Consider the following 22,239-nt stretch of genomic DNA (forward strand, 5'->3'; position numbering starts at 1 on the left):
TCTACTTTTAACAATTGAAATAAAATTTACATACCATAAAATTCAACTTTTAAAAATGTACGATTCAGTGGGTTTTAGTATATTCACAAGATTGTGCAACCATCACCGCTATCCAGTTCCAGAACATTTTCATCGCTCCAATAAAAACTCTGTCCCTTAGAAGTCACTCTCCATTTCTCTCTCTTTCAACCCCTGGAAACCACTAATTCGCTTCTCTTTCTGTGGATTTACCTATTCTGGACATTTTATATGACCAGCATTAGATAATATGTGGCCTTCTGTGCCTGGCTTCTTTCACTTAGCATAATGTTTCTTAGGTCCAAGCATGTCGTAGCCTATATCAGTACTTAATTCCTTTTTATGGCTGAATATTCCGTTGTGTGGTTATACCACATCTGTTCATCAGTTGATGGACATTTGGGGTTCTACTTTTCGGCTACAAGGAACATGTGTGTGCAAGTTTTTATGTGGACATAAGTTACCACTTACCTGGTGGTGAATTTCTAGGAGTGGAATTTCAGAGTCATATTGTGAGTATGTTTAGGTTTTTGAGGAATTGCCCAACTTTTCCACAGTAGCTGCACCATTTTACATTTCTACCAGCAGCATTTGAGGATTTCAGTTTCTCCACATTCTTGCCAACACTTGTTATTTTCACTTTTAAAAGGGATTAGAGGTGATTACCACAGAAAGCGCAACCATAGTAAGAAGTAACCATCTGAACCAAAAATAAAAAGGGAAGCAAACCTATCGTCTTTTAAAGAATCACTTACTTTTCTCCTATCCTGTTGTTTCCATCGTATAGTAAAAAGAAACCTGTGGGAGGCTACACAGGAAGCAGACAAGGTAGCATTAACTGTGTAATGCAACAGGAAGTAAATACAAAGGTAGTTTTGGATACTTGTTGCTATATCTTAATACTGATCATTACCGCTATCCAGTATAAAGTAGGATTTAATTTAAATAGAATTCTCTTAACCTGAGTTATTTTTTCTTTCTTTCTGCTGTCCATCTCCAGCATAGTGATAATGCATGTTTGTAATTCCTACTTTGAGGACATACATAATGAACCTGAATACTTTTTGAATAGATAAATGAAAATTAGATTCCGTTCAGATTAGATTATGATTAATAGATGTAGTATTCTAATGATTTATTTTTTGTAAACAATTTATATTTGGCATATTAGTAACTTAGTTTGATATTATACTGGATATTATGAAGTCTTGGGAAGGCTGTGTGTGAGTTTCTAATATTCATCTGCAAATTTAAATATTAAAGAATACCCATTTCTGTACTATGTTCCCAACGCTGGCTACATTAATCAGTCTCCTTCTTTGCCAATGTGATTGATAGGTAAAAATGTTGATTCATTTAATATTTATTTGTTGTGGTTGGTTATTTTAAGTTCATTGATTATTTGTATTCTGTGGATTGTCTTTTTCCTTTTAATTCATTGAAATTATATCACACATATTCCATGTAGCTTTAATTTTATTATTATTACTATTACTACTACTACTATTATTATTATTATTATTATTATTCAGGATGCTTAGAAAACATTGGTTTAATGAATCAAAGAATGCTTTATTTATGGTGACTCTTCATCCATGTTTAGTGAAACCTGGAGGTCAGTGTTTCAGCTAGCATTTCTTTGTTGGAGATGTAATGGTGTCATGGAAGCCCTGTTATGTACTTTTGGTTTACCTCTTTCTAATCTGCCTACTTTTCTAACCTAGACAGTTTTATATCTCTCTGGCCAGAGACGTAAATTGCAGGTTGGAGAGTATAAAAGAGTGGGGGTAGAGATAGGTAATATGGGACTTTCATGTTTGGTTGACTCATTTTCTCCTCTTTTATGTTTAGGTGAGCCGTAGCCCACCTTGCATCTGTGGCCCAAATTAGGAGCTGCCCCTCTTCACAAGTCCTCCAGTTGACTTTAGTTGCAGTGAGGGATCCTCCGGTAATTACAGCTTACGAGTAAATCCTTGGCCAATAGCTGTGAACGCTGGGCAGGCACAACTACTAATATGCCTCAATTGTCCCTCTAGGTAGCCCACAGCCTACTTTCATTTTCAGCTCCTTGTGTCTCAGAGGCTTTTAATGAAAAAAGACTTCATTAATGAGAAAGGCCTATATACTTTTACAAAAAATTAAACTATAATTTATATATGGCATTATATTCAGGCATACAACAAACTGATTTGATATTTTTATACATGTTGAAATGATCGCCACAGTTAAGTCTAGTTAACATCTGTCACCATATGTACTTACAAAATTTGGTTTCTTGTGATGAGGACTTTTAAGGTTTACTTTCTTATACTTTCAGATATGCAATAGAATATTATTAACTGTAGTCGCCATGCTGTCCATTACCTCCCCATGATATATTTATTTTATAACTGGAAGTTTGTACCTTTTTTTATCCCCTTTACCCATTTCACACACACTCCACTTACGTCTGGCAACGACAAACTTTTCTATATCTGTGAGCTTGTTTTTTTATTTTTAGATTCCACGTGTGAGATCATGTGGTATTTGTCTTTCTCTGTCTGAGTTATTTCATTTAGTGTAATACTTTCTAGGTCCATCCATGTTGTAAATGGCAAAAGTTTCATTCTTTTTTATTCTTGAATAATATTACATTGTGTATATATATCACATCTTTTTTATTCATCTAATGATGGAAGTGTAGGTTGCTTCCATATCTTGCCTATTACTAGTAACCGGCAGTGAACACAGGGGTACAAATATCTTTTCAAATTAGTGTTTTTGTTTTCTTTGGGTAAATACCCAGAAATGGAATTGCTGGATCATTTGGCAGCCCTGATTTTAATTTTTTGAGGAATCTTCATAGTGTTTTCCATAGAGGCTGCACTAATTTACAGTTCCACCAGCAGTGCACAAGGGTTCCCTTTTCTCCACATCCTTGTCAGCAATTGTTATTTGTTGATTTATTGATGATTTTTATTTGCATTTCCCTGATGATTAGTGATGTTGAGCATCTTTTTTTTTTTATATATTTGTTAGCCATCTATCTGTATGTGCTTTTAGAGAAATGTTTGTTCAGGTCCTCTGCCCAGTTTTCAATTGGATTGTTTGTTTTTTGGTATTAGGTTGGGTATTAATTTATTGGATATATCATTTACAAATATTTTCTCCCATTCAGTAAGTTGTGTTCTCATTTTGTTGGTTTCCTTCATCGTGCAAAACCTTTTTAGTTTAGTGTAGTCCCATTCGTTTATTTTTTCATTTGTTGCCCTTGTCCAAGGAGACATATCCATAAAGATGTTATTAAGAGCAGTGTCAGATTTATTGCCTATGTGTTCTAGTTTTATCGTTTCAGGTCTTAAACATTTAAGTCTTTAATCCATTTTTAGTTCATTTTTATATATGGTGTAAGAGAGTGGTCCAATTTCATTCTTTTGCATGTATCTGTCCAGTTTTCCTAACAACACTTGAAGAGACTGTATATCCCATTGTATACCCTTGCCCCTTTTTGTCAGAGATTAATTGACCTTATAAATGAGGATTTATTTCTGGGCTCTCTGGTCTTTTCCATACTGTTTTGATTATTGTAGCTTTATTGCATAGTTTAATATTAGGGAGAATGATACCTCCCACCTTGTTTTTTCTCAGAATTTCTTCAGTTATTTGGGGGTCTTTTGTGGTTCCATATAATTTTGATTAGTTGTTCTAATCTTGATTGATTTTGTATCCTGCAACTTTGCTGGAGTCTGTTATTAGTTCTAAGAGTTTTTTGGTGGCGTCTTTAGGATTTTCTACATATAATATCATTTCATTTGCAAATAGTGACAGATTTACTTCGTTCTCTCCAAGTTGGATGCCTGTTATTTCTTTTTCTTGCTTAATTGCTCTGGCTAGGACTTTCAATATTCTGTTGACAAAAAGTGGCAAGAGTTGGCATTCTTTTTCCTGATATTAGAGGAAAAGCTTTCAGCTTTTTATCATTAAATATGATGTTAGCTATGGACTTATTATATATACCTACTTTGTTGATAGTGTTTTATTATAAATCGATATCGAACCTATTTACTTTTCAGAAGAGTCTCTCCTTGTCTTTTATGTAGTGAGCTGCTTTATTCTGGGTCATTTTTCTATCAATCCAGTTCTACCTTGGGTTACATATGTATAATTTCTTCCAAAGTTTCTACTTTGATGCCATCTTTTCCTATTTTATAGTCATGAAAATCAGTGTGATTTTTTTTTTTTTTTTTTTGGGAGAGGAAAGGAGGGCAAGTAATAAGTATATGTGTTCAGTTTTTTGTGTTGAATGAGAATTAAATTTACATGGAAAAGTAATCTTCAAATGTGAGCATAAACAGACTAGTAAGCAAGAAGATTAGTAGTTATTTAAGAATAATTTGACCATCTCTTATATGGAATAGTATAAACTTTTACTTAAGATAATTTTTCATAATTAAATAGTATCTGTTTACTATTTCTTACATAAATATTTTCTCATTTCATCATCACAGTTCTCAGTCTAGGTGGATGTTTTAAAGATAGGAAACTTATCTTCAATTGGGAACCAGCCCAAAGTCACAGTACCAAGTTCTCTGGCTTGAGCCTACTGCTCGTAAATGAGAAAAGGGTTCGGTCTTCTGTTGACGAAGGGGCCTTGTATCTCAGGCTAAGGGCTTTCTGCTGAGTATGTAGACTAATCACAGCTTTAAGGCTAGGTATTGACGTGATTAAATTCTGTTTGGGTGGATGATTCTGGCAGAAGTATGGATGCTGAAATAAACGGGGGAAGATGAGACAAGGATGCTGAAAAAACTGGGTCCTGCATCAACTTTGAGAAAAGACAAATGCACCAATGTGTCATAGCTATTTTCATATTAGAACATAAAGGATTTAGTGGATTATTGGGTTTTGTCTTGATCTGCTGGGTATTTATTGAATAATACTAATTACAGCTTTATGCATATAAATTTTATACTGTGTGGTTCCTCAGGAGAGCCTGAGGAAGCATCAGTTAAGCTCAGTTTGATATAGAATAATCTATTAATTAGTAAACTCTGAGCATAAGCAGTTATACTAATGAAATTAACTTCTTTACTTTAATCAAAGCAAATTTATTATTATTATTATTATTTTCTCTTTAGTTGGAAGATGCTGGTTCAAGTAGTTTAGATAATCTACTAAGTAGATACATCTCAGGCAGTCACCTTCCCCCACAGCCTACAAGTACCATGAATCCCTCTCCAGGACCCTCTGCCCTATCTCCAGGATCATCAGGTAAAACCGGCTTACTTATTTCTTTAACACCTTACAAAAATATCTCTTAGTGTATGTATTAGGGTTCTCCAGAAAAACAGAACCAATAGGGGTGGGGGTGGGGTGTGTGCGTGCATGCATATGTACTTGCATGCGTGCGCAGGGGATTAGGAATTAATTCTTGTGACGGTTAGGGCTGGCAAGTCCAAAACTGCAGGGCAGGTCACCAGCCTGGAGACCCAGGGAACAGTTGATGTTAGTATTGAGTCTGCAAGTAAAATTCCTTCTTCCTCTGGTTTCCCTTAAGGTCTTCAACTAATTGGATGAGGCCCACCCCCGTTCTGGAGATTGAGCTCCTTTACTCAGAATCTACTGGGTACTATATTCTAGCCACATAAAATGAACAATCTTGGTACCATATTTTTTTTTCTGCTTGCTCTTTCCAATTATTTTTCTTGAAATACTGTTGGCAGGCTTCAGCTGACTGAAGTGATACTAATGTATATGTAGTGTACACGGTTCAGAACTCCGGTGTACCTCTCCCTCAGCCCCAGCTGTGTTTATGCTCCTGGCTGGATTTATGGTATCATTTACTTCCATGTCTTTTATGATATAGATAGTCAGTTGAAGAATTATTTGGTTTCAGCCCAAATTTAAAACACTTTGTAAAAATAAAATGGAAACATTGTTTAAAAAAAAAACAAGGAAAGGCAAGTGAACTTTCAAATTGTCATTTTAAAACAAAAACTCAAATTTATTGGAATCTATTAAACTGTGACTAATCAAGTCCATAAGATACAGATCTCTTCCAAAATCCTATTTGTTTTGTTAGCTCTCTTACCATGAATGACTGATTAAGGCAATTCCTAACAGATCGATGGTGCAGAAGTGGTTACAGAATATATTTTTCTGGTGTAAATTAAATGTTATTTCTTTCTTACTGAAACAGACTACCTCATTATTTCTAGAGGAAGAATGGTGCAAATGTAAATGTGGGTTTTGCACAAGGTGCATCATTAATACATTTTTTTGAGCCATACAGTTTTTGAGGTTTAATAGGATTATTGCAGGACTTCTAAAAGAAAGAAGTAATAGGAATCATAGGAGTCTGCGTAGGGTATTTTACAGATGATTTGGGGTGGGATGGCAGATAGCTTTCTCCTGATTTGTTAGTTTTCGTGGATTGGCTAGTGTTGTTCTGAGGAGGATTCTGAGAACGGGGCTCACCTCAGAGAAAACTGATTGATGTCTGCCATGATTACATACACCATTCCTGACTTGGAGAGTAAAACTAGGTCTGACTTCCAAGAATTACTAAATTACATTGTAATCATCTTGAATTCTGTAACCAGTAGGTAGAATTCTGATTATTTTTATCTGTATTGATATTCATTTTGACTTATTATTTGCAGGTTTATCCAATTCTCACACACCTGTGAGACCCCCTAGTACCTCTAGTACTGGTAGTCGAGGCAGGTGAGTATTATGTTATTAATAGTTATATTTTCTTCTTTTTATTAAGAAAATTTTCAAAAAAATTTTTAAAGCTAGAATATTACAGTGAACTCTTAGATACCTACCACCTAGCTTCAGCAGTTACCAAGTTATGGTCAGTCTTAATTCTTTTGTATTCTTACCCATTTTCTCTTGGTCTGGATTATTTTGAAACGAATCTCAGACATCTAATTTCCTTTATGACTATTTCAGTCTATTTCACCTAAAAGACGAGGTTTTAAAAATTTTGTAACCATAGAACTATTACTATACCTAAAAAAATTTAATAGCTAATTCTTCAGAATCAGTAAAGATCCAATTAATGTTCAGATTTCTCAATATTTCCTATAAATGCCTTAAAAAATAGTTTCTTTGAGTATGGTTCAAATAAGTTCTCTATATGGTTATCAGTAGATATGTTAAGGTAAAAATCAGTGTATTGGTTAAAGAAATGTATTTTATCAATACAGAGTTTCCCCATTTTGTCATTTGAATATACCGCCTACTGTTTTTTCTCTGATTGGTATTTAGATCAGGAGGTTTGATGAAATTCATGCTTGATGTGGGGGAGAATACTTCATGGTGGTGCCGTGTTCTTTTGTTAGGGGCATATAATGTCTGGGTGATTTTTGTTTGTTTTGTGATAACAACCATTAGCAATCATTGCCTAACTCTAATTTTTTTTTATTGGTTGAAAAATGATATATTTTAATTATTATTCTGTTTATTATTTTAGAATATTTCTGTAAAGAGAAAATTTCTGTCATATTTGGTTATAAGAAAGGCAGAATGAATTGATTCTTTATATTCCTATTTTCATAATAATGAGTTGATTTCTCAGCACCCTCCAACAGTGACCAATGAGTTTTATTTTCTCTAACTTTATGAACTCATATTTAGCCATACTTTATATTTTATTGGTGCTTAAAGCGTTCCATTTTATCCTGTCAGAGCTTTTTAAGTTTGGGTCCTTAGTTCTGTGGCTGTAACTTAGTTCTGTCCTTAGTTCTGAAAGCTTCCTTGTTTCCTGTTACAAAATGATGTTCCAGGTTCATCTTGTATGTTGCCTGGCTCAGATCTGGAATCAGCCGTTTATTTCTCTGAGAAATCTGGCCACATTAGTGAGGAAGAGGGGGTTGTGGGGAGAGAGAGCGTGTGTTGTGTTAATATAAAATGCAGTAAATATTGACCGAGTTTTACTCTTATTTTATATAATTTAGTACAATGCAAGAAAGATTTTAAGATACATGTGTATTTTTTGTTTGTATGTGTTCATGTGTATTTTAAAACACTTGCTTGACTTTAAAAGTATACTTAAGTAAATAATCAGTAATTTAGAAGAAAAGTACAAATTAAGTGAAAAAAGTCGTCATTCTTAGTAGTAATATATATAGTCTTACCAGTTATTCACTTTTCTTGCCAGTAGTTTAACTTTGTTGTCTAGAGAGAACGGATCAGTCACATGCCTGTCCTCTTAGCCTATCATTACGTTGATTCAAATAAGAACGTTCTAGGTTCTCTGCTGTTCCTTATCCCTTTCTCTCCATCCCCGCCCTCAAAAGCTAAAGAAGCAGTTCCTTTGAGGAGGCTCATGAACCACTGTCGATGCCATTTTCTTCAGCCGTTTGGGAGTAGAGTAGAACTGAAACTACTTTCATAGAGAGAAGCAGACACCAACATTCTATGTTACTAGCCTCGAAAAATGTTTGCTAGACCCCATAAATGATTTAGTATAATGCCTCATCATAAAATGTTTTTAAGGCCTTCTGAAATTTGGATCTATATTTTTAAGAATTGGAAATGAAGTTTATACTCCATTCCTTTTAACACCATTGTGAAATATCCTTGTGAACTATGAAGTTAATAAATAGTTCTTTTGACATTCTTCATGTAATTGTTTTTATGTATACCACACAGTCGAACAAACGTGATCTTCGTTGTTTTTTATTAGCTGCGGGTCATCAGGAAGAACTGCTGAGAAGGCAAGTCTTAGTTTCAAGTCTGATCAAGTGAAGGTCAAGCAAGAACCTGGGACTGAAGACGAGATATGCAGCTTTTCAGGGGCTGTGAAGCAGGAAAAGACAGAGGATGGCAGGAGGAGCGCCTGCATGGTGAGATCCGCTGGGCTCTGTCAGGGACTTGACTGAGAAGGCCACCTCGCCGATTCTTCCATTCTCAGTATACTCGACTAAATGGCGGTTCTACGAACATTTGTTTGTTTCTGAATTTTTATACCTGGTACAAGCCCAATACCTCTTTTTCTGACTCAACTTTTTAAACCAGGTGTCAGTGATAATTAGAAAAAGACTTAATCGTTAAGTGTTAAGGATTCATTTCAAATTATCTTTTAGTTTGTAATTGGTTGATATTTTTGTCACGATTCTAAAGAAGGTTCTATCTTTGTCTGATTTATTAATCATTTCAAAAGTCACATTGAGTCTTGGGCCACAAAATATCCTTGGCTGTTTTCATGGTCCTGTAAGTTCAAGATCAAGACCGCTGACATGAAAGAAGTTTAATGATCAAAGAGTTTTATGATTCGAAGAGTGCCTTTGCCTTATGAATTATTAACCATTTTAGAGTGCCCAGATGGAACATTTTATAGAATTTATAATATAGAATGAAGGAAGGCCCAAGTTCCTCTTTGTTTAAAATTTCGATCTTGTTTTCTTTCTGCCCAAGATTATGTTTCATTTTTTGTATGGTTGACACATAGAGATTTCAGCTCAGGGTATTACAGATTCAGTGCAGTATATGTAGATTTAGAGAGCGGATTTAGCCTCGGGCATGGAGCAGCGTTGCCTCTTCCTCCAGAACTGGTTTGGGACGTGCCCCCAAACTGCTAGGTAAAGGATATATTTTAACATTGTCACAATCTTCCTATATTTGCATAATGAGACGTGGACAGAGAATATTTCAGAATGCTTCTCAAAAGCTATGCAACAGATTCTCGATAACATACCATAGTTCTCTGTAGGAAAAGTATAACCCTATGCTCACTTTTCAATCAGTGCTTCACAGTTTAATTAAGTTCCTTACTATCTGAATGAACCAATATTGGAGAGACTGCTCCCTAAAATCATAAATTAACATGCCTAAATAATTTTGGGGTTAATTTCATTCCTTGATGTCACTGATGTGATACCCAAAGAATTTTAAGTTAGGTCAGTATATATATGTAAGCATGTTGACATAAGTTTTGAATGTAATACTCCCCCCCCCCCACACACACACACTGTGAACAATGATCTAGGTGATTTTTCAAGAATTTGTCCTTGTTTTGTTTTAGCTGAGCAGTCCTGAGAGTAGCTTGACACCACCTCTCTCCACCAACCTGCATCTAGAGAGTGAGCTGGATGCATTAGCGAGCCTGGAAAACCATGTGAAAACAGAACCTGCAGATTCGAATGAAAGCTGCAAACAGTCAGGGCTCAGCAGCCTTGTTAATGGCAAGTCCCCAATTCGAAGCCTCATGCACAGGTCAGCAAGAATTGGAGGAGATGGCAGCAGCAAAGATGATGACCCAAATGAAGACTGGTGTGCTGTCTGCCAGAATGGAGGGGATCTCTTGTGCTGTGAAAAATGTCCAAAGGTCTTTCATCTAACTTGTCATGTTCCAACGCTGCTTAGCTTTCCAAGGTACTAGTGAAGTAATTGATTTTTTTTTGTTATTTTTATAAACGGAAAAAATAAGTTATTCAGAGCAGATGGCCTTCTCAGCCATTGCATACATAGTATTTCTGTAAGACAGGAAGCTTATTATTCCTTTGGTATTACCCTCTAGAAAAACTAACAGCTGAATGATGAACTAACTATCTAAGACCTAAGTGGTGCATTAATAATAAAAAATAGACCATTTTTTGGCTTTTCAGTTTATAATTAATGATAGAACTCTAAATTTTGAGGAGCAGGGGTCCTAGGGTATTGGAGAAAGTTGTTAGATTTCCTCTTTTTTTTGTTTGATTTTTTGTTTTAATATTTAAATGTTTATAAGAGTTTGAGCCAAACTAATGACATATGCCAGGGAGCAAGATCTCAATACTCTATAGATTTCCTCTTGAAGCTGGATTTTTTATCTATTGCCATCAATTTTAATGGAGTCTATGATTATTTTATTTATGAATACTGTTCATTCAGTTTAATGGCAACTCTATTTGATCTTACCCAAAACTTACTTTTTAATGTTTGAAAGCATTTTAAAGAAAAACAATTGCTTTGTTAAACCACCTTCAACGTCTTGAGTTTTTCAGAGGTCGCTTCCTAACTGGAGCATTTGGTCGGTGGTGCCTGCCTGGGGCAAGTGCAGCTCGCTCGCCCTCTCACTTTTCCTTTGATCACCTAGTTATAGTGTCTTTCAGTCATTAACTTTGGAATGGACAGTTGCTGAATTCCTTCTTTAAAAGTGAAGAACTTTGGGGGTAAAGATGAAGATTGGGAGAAACTGAGAGCATTGTCCTCATACTATTTGACCCCATGCCAGCTAAACCTTGTTTCAAGCGTTAACATACTCATTGGTGAGCGCCCGAGGCAAGCTGGCCTACCTGCTCAGGCAGTGGAACAGATGGAGGTGCTGGGCTGGGTTACGGACCTGGAGTCTGACTGTAGCTCTGTAGCAAACTAAGCTAAGTAGCTCGGGGCAGTTCACTGATTTTCAGGGATTAGTGTCTACATTAGAATTTGTTTTAGGACAGCTGTTTTTCTTCCTTCCATTTATTGTTTCATGTTCACACGACTTCATCTTCAGTTGATTCAGAGACCATGCAATAGTAGAGTCATCCTTCTTTCCTTCAGCCTCCCTCCAGCCCTTACCCAGATTTCTTAAGTGAAAATAAGTGTTCTTAGGAAAACCTAGCTTATTTTCTGCCTATAGATAAATTTTTTACATTTCTTCTCCAATTTCTGAGAAGCAATGATTTCAGTTGAATAATGCTACTCTTTTTGAAAAAGTTCAACCTTTTGGATTGGAAAAGTGGTGGATACATAAACAGTGCCAGAATATTTTTTTTCTGAGGAATTGTAATTACCTAAATCTTAGGATGCATAATTATTTGCCATAGAAGCAATAAGTAGCTTCTTTTTCTTTATTCTCTTAGAAAAGGAAAGCATGGGCATTTTGGTCTTGAAATTAAGGCTTTTCATATTTTCCTTTTCTTTGAATAGTAACATCTGCTGGAATGGTGGAGTTTGCCACTGAATGCTTCCTCTCAAAGGCGGGTGTTTTAGGAGGAATAGAAACTGTTGACACACATTGGTATAATCCCTAGACTTAAAATTTATTTATATATGATGGAGGAGGAATGCATGTGATTGAATCATATTAGAGTTTATAGTTTGATAGAAATCTTGATGTAAACAAGCTATAGACTGAGCAGATTTAAAAGATAAGGGGTGTGTGTGTGCATGTCTCGCACTCACAGGTATGTGTGTCTGTGTTCTAGGCTTTTGACTGGCTGTGAAAAAAGAATTGTTTTATTTTTGGCATGTTTAATACATGCCAAAACAGTACGTGATAGCCGAGGAACTCTATACCTTGTAGTCTTTTCTTGTTTGTGGATATGGGGTCATCGTGATTACTGGGCTGTGGGGATTGGTCTTATGCTACAAGTAGTAATTGTCAACTTGATGCTGTGAGGAACCCTTTTGAATGCCGACCTACTGTGTGTGTGTTTTTTTATCGCTTTCCAGAAGGCAATTGAAGAAGGGGAAAAGTTTTAGGACATTTTTTTCACACAGCTTCACTTTATGAGATTTGACAAGAACAGAACCACCCCCCCCCCCCAAAAAAAAAGAAAAACTGGAAAGGAAAGAAACAAATTGAAGACTTAACCTCAAGGGAATTAGCGTCCCTAGAATGGGTTTTGTTTTAATTACATGGACTAATTGCCTGTTTCCCTCTTTAGTGGGGACTGGATATGCACATTTTGCAGAGATATTGGGAAACCAGAAGTTGAATATGATTGTGATAATTTGCAACATAGTAAGAAGGGGAAAACTGCACAGGGGTTAAGCCCCGTGGACCAAAGGGTGAGTGTCAGAGAAGTCAATATATTATTAGTTGTCTGGCTATACATATATTTGTTTAGTGTAATACACGTGTAACCCCAAATTTTTTTTCAGTTTTTAACTTCACCACCTGACTTCGTGAGATCTTTATCTCTAATCCTCAGCTCCAGACTCATATCCAGCTTTCTCATACTTAACACGTCCCAATCAAAATCTTGATTTCTAATCTTCTTCAAAAAGCAAAAGCAATAAATAAGCAGATAACAACATTAAAAATTGTACTTCTCTCCTAGTATTTTCTCTCATTAAATGGTACCAGCATTTATCTCTGTTACTCAGGCCAGAAATCTGTTAGAAATGAAAGCATCAGGAATAACAATAATGCCATTTTTCTTCCTCGCCATTATTTTCTGAGACTGACATCATAGTTTTTCATCTGCACTATTGTAATAATCTCCTCACTGGACTCCCCAATTCTACTCTTGCCTCCTTATAGTTTATTTTCTGTACTGTTCATACCATTCTTTTTAAAAATGTAAACAGGTGTATCACAGTCTTTCTTAAAACACTCTACTAGCATCTCATACTAAAAACGAAATCTAAAATCCTCTCCTCACTTCACTCAGATTTCCCCTGATGTGGTCTGTAGCCTGATCCCAAGACACAGTATCTTTCACATAGTTCTATGGTCAGTTACCATTAAGTTTGGCTCTAATCTGATGTATATACTTTCACAATCCCTTCTCCACTATTAATGAAGAGAAGGTATGTGTATGGAGTATACAAACAGTATTAAAAGAAGTCTAAGCAATTGAAAACTGTAAATGTAAAATGCATTTCAATTTGTTCTGATTACGTCAGGAAATTCTAGAATTGGATTGAGAAGACACAGATAATTTTTATTTAATTTCGAACGTGTCCTGCGTGTCTCAGGGAATTAAAATAAGTAGCAAAGGTGATAATTTATAGATTACTGGGTAATCTATAAATTGTTGTGCAAAATGCTGTATATTGCTTTTCTGATTCCTTTCCATGCGTATAGTTGAGGTAGTAGTAGGTAAATTACCTTAGTGATCAGACAAGAACAAAGGCACTCTATCTTTGGTAAATTCATTCAGAGTAGAACAGAAGATAGTCTCAAAACTGAATGGGAAACAAGGTGATTTTCTTTGAGGGTATATGTTTAGTTGGATAGCTAGCATGTAGGAGGCTTGTGTTCAGTGCTCTAATAATACTTGGCAGTGATAAAGTTCTCATTCTCAAGATGATTTTTTAAGGCTAAAAATCTTATTAGAGGTTTTCCTCTCTTTTCTTGGGCCAGAAATGTGAACGTCTTCTGCTTTACCTCTACTGCCATGAATTAAGTATTGAGTTCCAGGAGCCAGTTCCTGCTTCGGTGAGTAGTTTGCCTTATGAGCCTCCCTGAGGAGCAGGTCTGAGGCTCTGGCGGGAGACTGCTTCTCAGGCTGCTGCTCACACTTCTTGGCTAATCTCAGCCTCTCCAAAGCTCAGATTTTCTTTCCTAATACTATTTCTTCCCTCATTGGGTTGTTCCGAGGACTATACACAATAACCTGTGTAAAACGCTTAGCACAGTACCTGATAACATTGAAAATACTTCCTATTATTCAGAAATTTTATTAGGGCTAAGTGAATGTGACATTCACTTGTCGAAACTGCGGTTTATATTTTAAATATTTTGTTGCTGTGATGAAAATGTGATTTCCGTGTCCTTTTACCTTTAAGATGGATGTAAGGGATACAAGTATAATGGAAATAATAATAATACAAGAGGTGCTCAGTGTGTCATAAATGGGGTGAGAACATACTGCACACATTTTATTTGCTAGCCATCAGTTGTCAAATTAAGATAATATTGAATACCAGGCCTGTTGAACAACGTTGAATAATAGGCTTATTTACTGCATAAGCTCAGAAATGAATTTTAAAGCACAAAAAAAGGTCTAGACACAAGGAAGATTTTTGTGCAAATAGTAATTATCTGATACTGAGATCCGCATCTTTTCTTTAAGTTTAGGGATTTTACAATAGAAAATGACTTTCAAATATTTTTCGTGAACTATTTAAATAGCTCTCTATGTTCAGTTATTTCCCAAGGGTACAAATATTTGGCCAAGAGTGGGGGCAGAACTTCCCAGCATGATCATTAAATGGTTAATAAATTTTTTTTTCTTTTGTTTTACAATCTTTCTCTATTGCTTTGTCCAGAGTACTTGGTGATATTGTTATATCCTGTAATAATAACAGTACATTTTTGTAATCACTTTTTTCTTTACCTTTTTCTCTTCACAAATCCCAAAATTCTGATGAGCACATGTGGTTGACTATCTTTGCTCATTGCCTTCTGCCAAATCTGCACACTGAGGATAGAACTTTGGAGCCTTTACTAACATGGAAACTGAATATTCTGAATGTGATTTGATTTTCATGATATGATTGGGGCAGAAGATTTAAAGTATACTTACTATATTTAAAATTAACAAGCAGCTGGCTCAATAATCAACACTAAAATGCTATGCATTTTCAAATTAAACAGTTTGGCGTTTTGGAGAATCCTTATCTAGCCTTATTTGTTTCTTTAGATACCAAACTACTATAAAATTATAAAGAAACCAATGGATTTATCCACCGTGAAAAAGAAGCTTCAGAAAAAACATTCCCAACACTACCAAATCCCAGATGACTTTGTGGCTGATGTCCGTTTGATCTTCAAGAACTGTGAAAGGTTTAATGAAGTATGTTAGCTTCTAAACTATAGAGTCTTGGATTACTAGTTTTTTTTTTTGTTTGCTTGTTTTATTTTTGGATTTTGCTTTTCCTGCCAAGAGATTTTTCTAATTTAATTTAAAATTTTATTTCTGCTTCAGTTCTGTCAAAAGCAAAATTTGCATCCACAGCTCCAAAGGAGAAAGTTTACTGTGTATAATTTGAAGTATATACTTAAACATAATAAATTAAGAATATTATTGAATATCCCTTCCTGAACAAGTTGAGGATTGAGATTAGAATGTAGCCTGTAGTTAAGTATATTCTGTGGGAATTGACTATAAACAGCCTGCATTTGGGCACATGTAGGAAAGGCGTTTGTACCGGTGTTCTTTGATTTTATTATTGATCAAATAAATGTAGAGCCTTAAAATTATAAACTAATCTCTGCTGGCTTACTTTGAATAGTAGCCCAGAGTATATAATGTTGTTTTCTGATCTCAGCAATGTAACTTTCATTAACATTGGTTATGTATTTTTCTGAGGATAAAGATGAGCTATCCATACCTTGAAAAGAAATCTGATATATACTTCCTTCAAGGAAATCATTTTGGTTATCTTGGGATAAGTCAAGTCTCAAAGGAAGATATGTTAAGGGAGATTTTCATTATTCTAGGAAAAGAAAATGTAATTGGATGAGAATCCACAAAATCTTTTTAAAAGATTACTTCAATACTAAAATCTCTATTGCTGATGAAATTTGGGTGCCATATGACTTACTAAAATAAATCACATTGAATCATTTAAAGTGTACTCATAGCTGCCTCTGGAAGTATCTAGGTGATTAAAAAAAAAAAAACGTTAATTAGCTGAAAAGTCTTGTTTACCTTTATAGCAATATGCTACAGAGAACAGAGTATAACTTCACTTGAGGTTAAATTAATATAGCCCCAAGTATTTTGTCTTATTTTCTAATCCACTTAGAAAATTTTCAAATGAATATGCTTTCATGAGCTATAGCTAACATTTGCCAGGAAGACCATTTTAATCTGCTTTAGAATAGTTGAATGATTTATGCTTAACAAATTGCCATACAAATGGAATTCTGATTAAGTGGTTTGTTGAAAGTTCAGATTTTTAAAAGCAATATTTCTTATATTATTTGTTTCACAAATATTATTCTCTTAGATAGATGTATTCAGACTGGTTTCTATTCAGTTTGACCTCACTAATTCAGAGTTTGAGACAGTTATTGAGGTTTCACAGTAGCTTTAGTAACAAAACTTTGTAAAAATAAATAAATAAATAAAAGCGGTTCCATGTTCTGTAGCATTTTAGAAAGCACTTATAATCTGGTTATAGCAATTTGTTCCCCTACTGTGGCTGACTTTCGTTGCCAATCCTATGCAGTCTCATAACTTTAGAAAGGATTATAATTTCCCTTTTTTTTTTTTTGACTCTGGTATCCTTTTTAGATGATGAGAGTTGTTCAAGTTTATGCAGAAACACAAGAGATTAATTTGAAGGTAAGCTTTTCAGACCATGCAAACTTGGTGAAGGAATATGCATTACCAATAGGTGAATATTCCTATCTTTTGCTTGCAGGCTGATTCAGAAGTAGCTCAGGCAGGGAAAGCAGTTGCATTGTACTTTGAAGATAAACTCACAGAGATCTACTCAGACAGGACCTTCGCACCTTTGCCAGAGTTTGAGCAGGAAGAGGATGATGGTGAGGTAACTGAGGACTCTGATGAAGACTTTATACAGCCCCGCAGAAAACGCCTAAAGTCAGATGAGAGACCAGTACATATAAAGTAAAATGACATGAACTTAAATGAATCGTTTAAAAAAAGAGAGAGAGAGAGAAGAAAATACACTTTTATTTAAGTGTCGCTGGTATATCCTGCCTACAGTGGGCACCTCCTTGAAGAAGCTGATAGCTTTTACACAGTATTAGATTAAAATAATGGACAGAAAACATATTCTTGTCGAGAAAGGGGGAGAGAACTCTTATTTACAACTTTAAAAATAAAAAGCAAAAATGAAATGATTTGAAGATTTTTGTTACTAAAGAGGATAGTTCTGATTGTTAGAAATGGCAGATGTTGATGATTATGTGGTGTTGATTGGTGCAGGATGCTGGGTATACAAGTAAATACTGAAGGGTCATTCGTTTGCTAAATTGTCTTTGGACTGGAGCGCAGTTATTAAAATGACTTGTACGCCTCCCCCTCACACGTACATACTGGCTGTTTTCTCGTTAAAATCAAAGCTGCTGAGATTCCACTTGGACGTCAGTGCAGGTGCACATTGATCATATCCTTATCTTTTTTCTCATTTTGATGCTGTTGGGCCTTAGTTTTTATATCGGTTTGGAGAACTCAACAGTAGTTTTATTTTCTATTCTTACTTGGTGTCTAGGAAACGTGACCATTGATCATCATTTAATCAACTTTAATGATCTACAGAAAGAAGTAAATATGGTAACTATCCAGTAGCAGATCACATAGTGGTCATTTCTAGAAAACCCTTCCACGGAATTGCACCTCCCAATCAAATCATCGGATCGTACAGTTATTCCCATGAGAGGCAGAATGTTTGTTTCAAAATTAACCTAGTTTTCTGTACATTTAAATTTAAGAAGATGACAACTGGCTCTTATCCAGTCTTCCTTCGTGTCAGTTTTCTGAGAGACCACTATTGGCAAACAGTAATCTGTCAACTACCAAATGTGTAAAATTTTCTGTATTTCACTTTGTCTTATTTGTAAATAGTGAACTAAAACTTCTGGCAGATCAGCAACATTTGCTGAGCCTGTTTTTTAAGCTAATGTGTATTCTTACTAATAATGTTCCTATCAAGAATGGATTTGTAATATATGCTGTCTATTTCTAATGTTCACATTCATATTTTGAGGTTCTATCTTATTTTAATAGAGAACAGACTTCTCAGAAAATCTTCAGAAGCAGCTTATTATTAAAATATCAAAATATTGAAATAAACCCGGTGGGGTTAGAGTACTCATCCGTCCACCAAGTGGGACATTTGCACGGACTGGGGGCTTAAAGGACTTAGAAGATACCTGTAAGTAAATCCTGAAAATGAGCCAATCCCCACTTGAATGGTTACTGGAGTAAGCCCACCTTTACCACCCCGATTTCCGCACCTGAGGCAGATAAACCACCTTGGCTCTGTTTCCTTTTTCTTCTCTTCATTTGTGACGCTCATATCCAAGATGTGTGTTCTAGACTGTGTACAGGCTTCTCTTTCGTTGAATTAAAAATTTTAGTCCTACTTTTGTATGGACACATTAGACTATAAAGTGACCAAAATAGAAGATTCGCCATTAGATATTTTTCAGACGTCAGCAGATTTGTGGCATATCGTTTGCCTTTTAAAAAATTCAGTGTAAGCAGTTCAGACAGTAGCCTACTCAGAAAAAATTATTTGACATAATTGTCTTAAGAGGTAAATATTTTTAGTGCATATTAAATAAATTGCTCTAAAGAAATTATTATACAAATTCCTTTGGGTTTTTTTCTTAACACGTGATGGGGTGAACATGAATAGGATTCAAGCCTTCTGATGGCATATTTAAAGAATATCGATTTTGTTATTGCTATTGATTTACTTCATTCTGTATCTTAAATGTCTCAGTTTTGTTGTAAGTTAAACTTAAAAACATATAACAAACTGTTCATTTACTCAAATTTCAAATACTTAAGAGTTTTCTTACAAGAAAGAGAAAATTGTTTAAAAATGTTTTCTTCTGGGCTCATTTCCCTGTTTCCTACAACATTCATGATTTCATTTTATCAGGAGACACGTCTAAGGGCGTGGCGATGAGTAGCAGTACCGCTTCATTATGGCAAGCTATTGAGTTCTAATATGTTATGCTTACTCTTCATACGAAACCTTTCATGATTCTTAGATAGGTCATGTATATTTTCTACCAATGGGGGGCAAAATTTTAAGTAAATATTTCTCAGTATCTGGGGCCTTAAAAAATAATGTGTTCTCTTAAAAACATTCCCATGTTAGATGGGTTTTGGAAGATTTTTTCCTTTGTTTTAATAAGGTTGGTTCTTAAAAAGCCACTTTATTGTCAACATTGAATAGGCTCTATTTCTGTTAACAAGATAATTTATACTGCTGAAGAATTACAATTTATTACTAGCTATCAACAAACCACAATTGTATGAAGGTGTTCACTTTAGATTTCATTTCAAGGTTTTTTCTTGCACATTGATCACTGTTTTTAAACTGATCTCTTGGGCACTAATGCAACTGTTAAAAAGTATAAAAACTTTAAATTGATATTCAGATATCTTACATGTTTTCCTATTTATGTTTTAAAAAGACAACCATTGAGTATCGATTCCTGAAGGCAGTTTGTATTGATATTCCCTCACATTTGTATTCTTGGTTAAAAGGCAGTATTCCTTAAAAGCTTGCAAAATTTTCACCACATTTCAATTTCTATCTCCTATCAGAACACAAAGAACAAAGTGTTCTTCTGTCTGTTCCACTGGCCTAAATTTGTATTTTTTAGCACTTTGCTGAGATGATTCACTGAGTAAAGACGTTGCTTTACAAGGTGAAGCATGTGCGTGTTCCAAAGTATGTTTAGATTATAGGTCATGGGTTATGCAGAAACAGCAGATCATTGCTACAGAGAAGTGATAAGGCATTGGACCCACTGTTGAAATGATCCTTTTTGGAATCAACAAGGTACTTTCTGACTTCTTTTTCTTATATAAAGGGAATTTTAAAGTCAGTTCTTACTTTTTGTTGTAACAGTTTTTAAACTTTTTAGTTAATCCAAAGAAATAATGTTTTTAAATAGAGGCAAAAAGTTTATAGCGTGCAAATTGTAGATCTGTCAATTACCTCAGCAGGTATCCTGCCATGTAATTATTAGTGATTAGTGTTAATAAGTCAATAGATTTAGGTCTTTTGACTGTGCCCTTGGATTGTGGCGTGCCACATGTTATTAAATATCTCCTTAGTGTCCAAAATGGGAATAGATCCTGCGGCCCCTTCCCCCTTGACCTTTGAAGTCCCTTACCTGCTCCCACAGCTTGTTGCATAATCTGCATTGGGTAAAATCAACGTGTTCTAACTCCTGTCCTTATTTAAAACAATCAGGTTCTTAATTTGTGCTATGAATTCATAATTCGCACCGTCTGTATTAGTGACCTGCTCAAGGTCGTCCCAGGTTTTCAGGCTGCGCCACAGTTTGACGGTACCAGGCCTGGATGTTTCTTTCGTTCTCGCAGTTCTCTCTTCCTCGATAAAGCAATAACACTGCTTTACGTCTGTTGCCTAAGCATGTCATAATCCTCTCCTGGATGGTGATTTTATAGGAAAGTTTGTATGCATATCACCCAGTCTATCTTTTAAAAATTAAGGAAAATAAATGTGTGCTGGAGCTAATGACAATATATTGTGGCATTTTATTTTAAAATTTGGGGAAAGTTGCATATTTTTTTAAAAGTAGGTGTTTGAGTAAAAATTGAAGGTACTTTTTTAAGAAAAAAATTTATATGCCACAGTTTACATAGACATTTCAAGGTTTCAACATGTACTCTGGGATATAATGGATTCTTTTACTTGGTCAGAATGCATGTATAACATTTCTTCCATCTTAGTTTCTTGTGTTTGCCTTCGTGGTCTTTTATATTTTTGATTGTATCCGAGAAACAATTATCTTCAAAAATAAATCAATTTGGATATATTTGTCAGACTACAAAATATACAAAATTAAGTTTAGCCCTTTTCTAGCAAGTGATCTTTAAAAATGCTGTTCTTTTAAATTCACCAGATTTGTATGTGGGAGGGCACAGAAATGATTTTCCAGGTGCCACTGCAATATTCCCTTTCAAGTGTGGCCTAAATTTCAGTCTTAAGGATGAAACGCACATCTGCTCCTGGTCTGAAAAATGTAGGCATTTACTATGTTTTAAGTCACAGTGAAACATGTATATAAGCCTATGAAACAAGATTTGTGCAATCAGAAAGCCTGTTAATTTTCCGTGTAGACATTCTGACACACGAAAGGGTTAAATTCACAGCCTTACTAGTTCCTTGCTTTCCAGTATTTCAACTGGTCTCCCCTCATCGTCGTTGTTATTATTACTACTACTACAACTACTTTTATTTTTGCACATGGTTAACTACCTTTCAATATGATTCTTAAAAAGTGCTGTTTCTGTGCTATTGTATCTTCTAAATAATCATATTTAATTTTTTAAAACAAAGTTGCAGTTTCTAATTGTTCCGTTCCTGTGTTTTTTGCTGGTGTGTAATAAACGCAAGTTTTTTTCCCATGGTTATTTAATACATTAGCTGCCTGTAAATATTTCCTGTTACAATGCTCTGGAATGTGTTGTAGAAGTTGTATTAGATTAGTTTAAAGCCTTGTTTGAAAGCCACATTGTTTTGGTTATTTCTATTAAATTAGAAAATTGAAAAAGATTTCAAATGAATTTCTTTTTTTCTTTCTGAGTTGAGACTTAATCATTTAAATTCATTTTTAAAAACTTATACTATGTGTCAGGCACTGGAGAGTTATAGTTGTAAACAAGACAAAATACAGCCCCTGCCTTCACAAGTGTTTAGACTCTATGAAAATGATGAGTTGCTAGGATATGGATTAACTTGAAATGTAGTAGGAACACTTAGGACAGGACCTAACCCCAGTCTTTGTTGTTCAGGAAGTGATCTCTTTCACTCAAAAGATGGGCAGGTAGAACAGGCAAAGAGAGA

General features: G+C 35.0%; 1 protein-coding gene across 2 annotated transcripts in view; it reads left to right on the plus strand.

The window, feature by feature from the left end:
* TRIM33 (tripartite motif containing 33) overlaps positions 1–21,955 on the plus strand; it is an 84,307-nt gene extending 62,352 nt beyond the window's left edge. The window contains exons 12-20 of one of the 2 annotated variants that reach the window (XM_036235060.1): positions 5,136–5,268; positions 6,660–6,723; positions 8,693–8,852; positions 10,031–10,380; positions 12,642–12,765; positions 14,066–14,140; positions 15,348–15,500; positions 16,947–16,997; positions 17,077–21,955. In XM_036235060.1, the coding sequence (XP_036090953.1) occupies positions 5,136–5,268; positions 6,660–6,723; positions 8,693–8,852; positions 10,031–10,380; positions 12,642–12,765; positions 14,066–14,140; positions 15,348–15,500; positions 16,947–16,997; positions 17,077–17,289 (1,323 nt within the window). In that variant the 3' untranslated portion in view covers positions 17,290–21,955. The remainder of the gene's footprint in view (positions 1–5,135; positions 5,269–6,659; positions 6,724–8,692; positions 8,853–10,030; positions 10,381–12,641; positions 12,766–14,065; positions 14,141–15,347; positions 15,501–16,946; positions 16,998–17,076) is intronic. The other variant, XM_036235061.1, reaches the window with a different exon arrangement.
* The last annotated feature ends 284 nt before the right edge of the window (positions 21,956–22,239 follow it).

The sequence above is a fragment of the Rousettus aegyptiacus genome, unplaced genomic scaffold (genome assembly GCF_014176215.1).
Source record: "Rousettus aegyptiacus isolate mRouAeg1 unplaced genomic scaffold, mRouAeg1.p scaffold_m13_p_17, whole genome shotgun sequence".
In the NCBI taxonomy this organism is placed as follows: Eukaryota; Metazoa; Chordata; class Mammalia; order Chiroptera; family Pteropodidae; genus Rousettus; species Rousettus aegyptiacus.